This window comes from Tupaia chinensis, unplaced genomic scaffold, assembly GCF_000334495.1.
Source record: "Tupaia chinensis unplaced genomic scaffold, TupChi_1.0 Scaffold142846_1, whole genome shotgun sequence".
Classification (NCBI taxonomy): domain Eukaryota; kingdom Metazoa; phylum Chordata; class Mammalia; order Scandentia; family Tupaiidae; genus Tupaia; species Tupaia belangeri.
The window spans coordinates 1899698-1906325 of NW_006202691.1; the positions used below are offsets into that span (position 1 = coordinate 1899698).

The window sequence follows — 6628 nt, forward strand, 5'->3', positions numbered from 1 at the left end:
TCTTTCTCTTAAAACTTTAATTTCTGGGATCAGCAGATGGCATAATGGTAATATTGCTTGACTCCCACATAGTTGACTGTGGTTCAAGTTCAGGACCCAGCAGCTTAAATGCACACCAGACATGTGTGCATGTGTGCCCAAAATCTCAAGAGCAGAATGGAGAAGGGATTGCAGCATGGCCATCCCCTTGAGGGGTGATTTCTTGCTTTCTGTCTCTCTCTATCTCTCCGGAGCTCACACATACCCTATAGCAAAAATCTCTCTTAAAAATTTTAAAACAAGTTTAATTTCTTCAGAGCCAGGCAGGGTACAACAGTAACACGATACTCTATGAGGCTGACCTACACAGGAAGGTTCTGGTTTCATATCCAGAGACTTCCTTAAACAAAATGGCTTTATGAGTGCTCATGTTCTAGGACTGGCTGAAGCTGGGGATGGACTGTGGTATAAGAATCCTGTTGAGGGTGCCAGATCTGTTTCTTTAGTTCACAGAAGAGATAAATAAACTTTAAAAACAAAGCAAAACAAAACAAAACAAAACTTTGATTTCTGTAGATCTATCAATACCATTAATTATAGTATAATCAAGTCTGCTTTGAACTAAGAAAAATCTCTTTTAAGAAGCCTTCTAGAAATATGTGACCTCTTCCTTTACATAGTACTAGTATAGTTTAATTTACATTTCCAAGGGTACTTCACTATCCATTCTAAAAATCACTTGCAAAAATACAGCTTGCTTTCTAAAGAATTATAGGCATTCTCTGGACCAATTTCCTTACCTGGAGATAGTTCTATAGTATTTTTCAATAAACTATTTTTTTAATTATTTATTAAGATTTATTTATTATTACTTTTTAATATAACCAGAGACACAGGAAGAGAGAGTGGGAAAATGAGAAAGCAAGCCACCAGGTCTGAGAACTGAACCATGGTCTGCCATGTGGGAGTTCAGAGCCTCAATCACCACGCCACGCAATGGCTTCTCAATAAACTATTGACAAAGGTACTTTTGAAGACTACTAATCAGGTGAAAGTCCTGTTTCAAATACCAGATAGCATATAAGAAGGATACCCACTCTGTCTGCCTCAGATCTTCTATACTAGCTTCTTTTTATTACCCCTCTAAGTTTTCCCCCACTGAATATGGGGATTAAAAAACAGAATTGAGTGATCAGCAGGTGGTATGATAGTTAGGGCACTGGTCTCCCACATGGCCGACTGCAGTTCGAGTCCCAGACCTGATGGCTTGCTTTCTCACTTTCTTCCTCCCCAACTCCAGCCCCCGTCCCTATCTGGTCAAATTAAAATAAATAAATAGAGTTGGGAGCGAACGAGCAGGAGGTTGTTCGACAGCAGGAGCGGAGCAATGCCTAAATCAAAGAAACTTGTTTCATCAAGCTCTTCTGGCAGTGATTCTGACAGTGAAGTTGACAAGAAGTTAAAGAGTTTTGAAAAAGCAAGTTGCTCCAGAAAAACCTGTAAAGAAGCAAAAGACTGGTGGGACCAGCAGTTAGCGTAATGGCTATGTCGCTGGACTCCCATGTAGTCGACCGCAGTTTGCATCCCGGACTCGGTGACTTAAAACTCACGCTGGACGTGTGTGTGTGTGTGCCCAAGATCACGAGAGGAGAATGGAGGAGAAGGGATTGCGGCATGGCCATCCCCCCTGGGGGGTGATTTCTCGCTTTCTGTCTCTCTGTCTCTCTGTCTGTCAGGCAAGCGCACACGCCCTATAATAAAAAAACAAAAAAGAAGCAAAAGACTGGTGAAACTTCTAGAGCTCTGTCATCTTCCAAACAGAGCAGCAGCAGCAGAGATGATAACATGTTTCAAATTGGGAAAATGAGATATGTCAGTGTTCGGGATTTTAAAGGGAAAGTTCTAATTGATATCAGGGAATATTGGATGGATCCAGAAGGTGAAATGAAACCAGGAAGAAAAGGTATTTCTTTAAATCCAGAGCAATGGAGCCAGCTGAAGGAATAGATTTCTGACATTGATGATGCAGTAAGAAAACTGTAACATCTGAGCCATATAAAACCTGTACTGTTCTAGTTGTTTTAATCTGTCTTTTTACATTGGCTTTTATTTTCTAAACATTGTTTTCCAAGCTATTGTATATTTGGAGTGCAGAACAATTTGTAAGATGAATACTTTTTTTTTAATGTGCATTATTAAAAATGTTCTGAGCAAAGCTAACTGTCAACTTTATTAAGGAGAATTGCTCTGTGCCCAGTACCTAGTGTAAAATAAAATCAATACAAAATAAATAAATAAATAAAGTTAAATACAATAATTCTTAAAAAAAAAAAAAAAGCATTGAAAATAATTCAGAAATTAATGATTGAGTGAAAATGTTATGTCACATACCCATAAAACAATTATCTGAAGCTTCTTGCCATGCTTGTCCATTAATGCTGATATTTTCTTGCACAGCTGATTCAAAAGTCTACAATAAATTTACAGTAGTCAATCACTAAAAATTATTTTAAATACTGCATTTAAACATCTTGACAAAATAACAGACTTGTGAGAGGATATAAAGTAACAAACTATCCTATTAGCATTTTTACTCTTTTCAATGAAGGTTCCATTTTAATCACTGATTCTACCTACATTTTAGCTCTGACAGTCATGCTACTCATGACAAATTTTTTTCTTAAGAGGTTTTTGGTATAGGGCACGTGTGCTCGCTAGACAGACAGAGACAGAGAAACAGACAGAAAGAGAGAAATCACCCCCCAGGGGGGGATGGCCACGCTGCAATCCCTTCTCCTCCGTTCTCCTCTCGGGATCTTGGGCACACACGCACACGCGCCCGGTGTGTTTTAAACCACCAGGCCTGGGACGCAAACTGCAGATGACTACGTGGGACTCCAGCGACATAGCCACTGTGCTAACTGCTGGTCCCACTTATGACAAATTTAATGCAAAATTTTAGAATATTCTTATGAACAAAAAAGTACTTCTTAAATGAAAAAATAAATAAATAAATAAAAGCTAACAGGATCAGCAGATAGTGTAATGGTTATGTCTGAACTCCCACACATGGCCAATTGCAATTTGAGTCCCTGACCTGGTAGCTTCAAATTCACACTGGGCATGTGTTCCCACATGCCTAAAATCCCCAAAGGGACTGTGGCATGGCCATCCCCCCGGGGTAGGGGGGTGATTTCTTACTTTCTGTCTCTATCTCACACCCCTCTCTCTCTGGCAAGAGCATACATCCTATAGTAAAAATCTCTCTCAAAAAAAAATAATAAAATAAAAATAAAACCTAACAGATTTGAGCTCAGCTGAATTTCAGGGGCACTATATATGCTGCTGAATAAGTGTCAGTGTTAATACAAGGGAAAATACACATGCTTAAAAGAAAGTAAAATTTATAAAAGTTTTATAAAAGACTTATTTTTTTAGAAATGTATACTGAAATAGGTAGAAATGAAATGACATGGGATCTGAGATTTGCTTTAAAACAGCAAGTGTAACAAAATTTTGACAATTGTTGAACCTGTGGTAGATACAGGGTGTCCACTTGTAGTAATCTATTTTTTGTACCACTGAAATGTTCATAATACATTTAAAAATAAAGGACGAAAGGAATTTAGAAGTATAATTATATTTTGAAATGTGTATTATTTCCCAACAATTTCACTTCTAGTAATGTATCCTAAAGGACTATTTTCATAAAAACATAACAAGGATATACTAGGAATATTCACTTCAGCACTGTTCAAAAAATTAAAAATTGAAGGGAAAAATTAATTTAAGTTAGGAAAATAGCTCAATAAACAATATATCCACAACACACGGTACTGATAAGAAGGAAAAATATCTCCACATAAGCAGACCAATATGGTAAGGGGGAAAAAGCCAGGCTGATAACAATTCATCACTATGTCACAATGTACACAAAACCAAAGAGAGGCGGGAACCAGCAGTTAGCGTAATGGCTATGTCGCTGGATTCCCACATAGTTGGCTGCGGTTCGCATCCCGGACCCGATGGCTTAGAACTCATGCCGGGCACGTGTGTGTGCGTGCCCAAGATCCCGAGAGGAGAATGGAGAAGGGATTGCAGCATGACCATCCCCCCTGGGGGATGATTTCTCGCTTTCTGTCTCTATGTCTCTGTCTGTCTGGAGAGTGCACGGGCCCTATAGCAAAAAAAAAACTCAAAAAAAAAACCCCAAGAAAAAAAAACAAAGAGAGGCAAAGCCATAAAAAGGGGTGCAGAAAGTTTACTCCCCGAAAGCACTCTGCAAAATAGTAAGTCACCTCCAGGAAGGAAGGAAGAGGAAGGTGAATTCAAAGAAGACTTTTGCTTTATGCTGTTTTTTAAATTTTTTAAAGCATGTATGTTTGTACCATACTAAGTGGCACAGAGTATGTGCTACTTTTAACCCACATTTTCAGATAAAGAGATACATCACCTTCTGCCTTTTATCTACTCTCTTATTTTAAACACAAGTGATTTCCCTTGGCAGTCTAAGTCTTCAAATCTTTACCTTAAAATTCATTTCACTGTCCTAGTAAATAATGTGTAACAGGAAAAGCCATGTTCCTCTTTTCCTGTAAGGTAATTCAATGTTTTAAGTACCTTAGCACTTCCTAGAATAAATTCTAAGATCACTGTGTAACAAAATAATCTTCTCCCCAAAAAGCTACCAAAAATATCCTTACCTGCCGGCAGGTGGCATGGTGGTTAAAGGCGTTGGACTCCCACATGGCCAAACATGTTAGAGTCCTGAATCTGGCAGCTTGCTCTCACTGTCTCTCTCTCTGGTCAAAGTTGAAAAAAAGGATAATAAATAATTCTTAAAAAAAAAAAATCCTTATATATGTCTCCATTCTCCACTTGCTTTCAAGAATAGAATGACATATACCCATTCTGCCTACAAAACTGAAATACAGAATCACAATTCAGGAAGTGTTTCTTGATTCTTCTACTTAACCTTTATTTCTACTGTTTGCATTGTGGTCCCACTCACAAATGTTTTTAACCTTTTATACACACATATATGCATGTATATAGAAAGAAAGATAGAGTGCACTTCCTTATGACAGACACTTCCTAAATGTCTTGTGCCTTTCCCTCTCCAAAAAAAAACTACCATCTTCAGGGTTCTGCAAAATATTTGAGAAAGAAATGTGTTATAAAGGTCAATGTGTGATTTTACATAGTGATGTTTACAAGTGGGACGGTATTATTATTTTTTTTAATCTATTTAGGCTTGTAAGGTAAATGTTCTCACTCTATTTACTAGCTGTTCCGTAATAAAACGGGCAGAAGGCAAGATCAAAAGTTGGCCGGGTGGGACCAGCAGATGGCATAGTCGCTGGACTCCCATGTAATCAACGAGTTCGAGTCCTGGGCCCAGGGGCTTAAACTCATGCTGGACGCGTGTGCGTACCCAAGATCCCGAAAGGAGAATGGAGAAGGGACTGAGGTGTGGCCATACCCTCTCGGGGGTGATTTCTCGCTTTCTGTCTCTTTGTCTCTCTCTCTCTCTGGGGAGCCCACGCGCTTTATAGCAAAAACCTCTCAAAAATAAATAAATAAATAAATAAAGCTGGCAGGGGGACTGGCTTTCAGAAGTACCCTTTTCTGGACAATCCCTACAATGCGGGGGGTGGGGGGGATCATTAGCCACTCTGTGGTTCCTGAGTACTTAAAATGTGGCTAGTCCAAAGAAAATGTGTTGTAAATGGAAGGCACTAGATTTGAAAAGTCCAGTACAAACAAAAAAATGTAAAATATCTCATTCATCTGTATATTATCACAAGTTAAAACAGTATCTTGGATATACCAGGTTAAACATCTTACTCCAATTAGTTTCACCTGTTTCCTCTTCCCTTTTTTTTTTTTTTTTTTTTAGTGATTTTTGCTATAGGGTGCGTGTACTCACCAGAAAGACAAAGAGACAGAGATACAGAAAGCAAGAAATCACCCCCCAGGGGGGATGGTCACGCCCAATCCCTTCTCCTCCATTCTCCTCTCGGGATCTTGGGCACGCATGCACACGCGCCCGGCGTGAGTTGGAAGCCACTGGGTCCAGGATGCAAACCACGGTAGACTACGTGGGAGTCCAGCGACATAGCCATTACGCTAACTGCTGGTTCTCCCTCTTCCTTTTAACTTAAAGTTACATACATAGAATAGTTCGCCTTGTCCCACTGGACAGCGCTGGTCTAACGAATACCCAGCTGAATACCTTCACCCCGGCGTTTCCCAGGCTGCCGTAGAAGCAGCCTTGGACACCGTTACCTCTGCTGAGGCCTGGCGCAGGAGCCCTGAGCCCCGGAGTGTGGGGAAAGGGGGTGACAGACACAGAGGCGGCTAACTGGGCCCGTACCCACTGCGCATCTCGCAGCGCGGGCTCCCGAATCTCCTCCGGCAGCGCGTCCCCGAGCTTTCGCACGAAGCTGCTGCACAGTTCTAGCATTTCCGTCACCGCCCGTTTCGAGGTGCAGCGCACCCGGAAGTCTTCTCGGGAGGTTGCGGGGACCGAGGCCCAGCTGTTTGTCCCGACTCTCTCCTCCTGGTTATCTGGAAGGGCGAGGACCACAGTCCCTGAAGCCCCCGCCATTTTGCCAGTTTGAATTGTAGGCGGGGATTCGGGGAGCGG

At 40.8% G+C, this 6628-nt stretch overlaps 1 protein-coding gene across 2 annotated transcripts in view; it reads right to left on the reverse strand.

The window, feature by feature from the left end:
- Window positions 1-6597, reverse strand: part of NSL1 (NSL1 component of MIS12 kinetochore complex) — a 34263-nt gene extending 27666 nt beyond the window's left edge. For both annotated transcript variants that reach the window (XM_006163715.3, XM_014582213.2), the window contains exons 1-2: window positions 6356-6597; window positions 2371-2449 (exon numbers count right to left, since the gene is read on the reverse strand). In XM_006163715.3, coding sequence (XP_006163777.1) covers window positions 2371-2449; window positions 6356-6589 — 313 coding nt within the window. In that variant the 5' untranslated portion in view covers window positions 6590-6597. The remainder of the gene's footprint in view (window positions 1-2370; window positions 2450-6355) is intronic.
- Window positions 6598-6628: the final 31 nt, after the last annotated feature.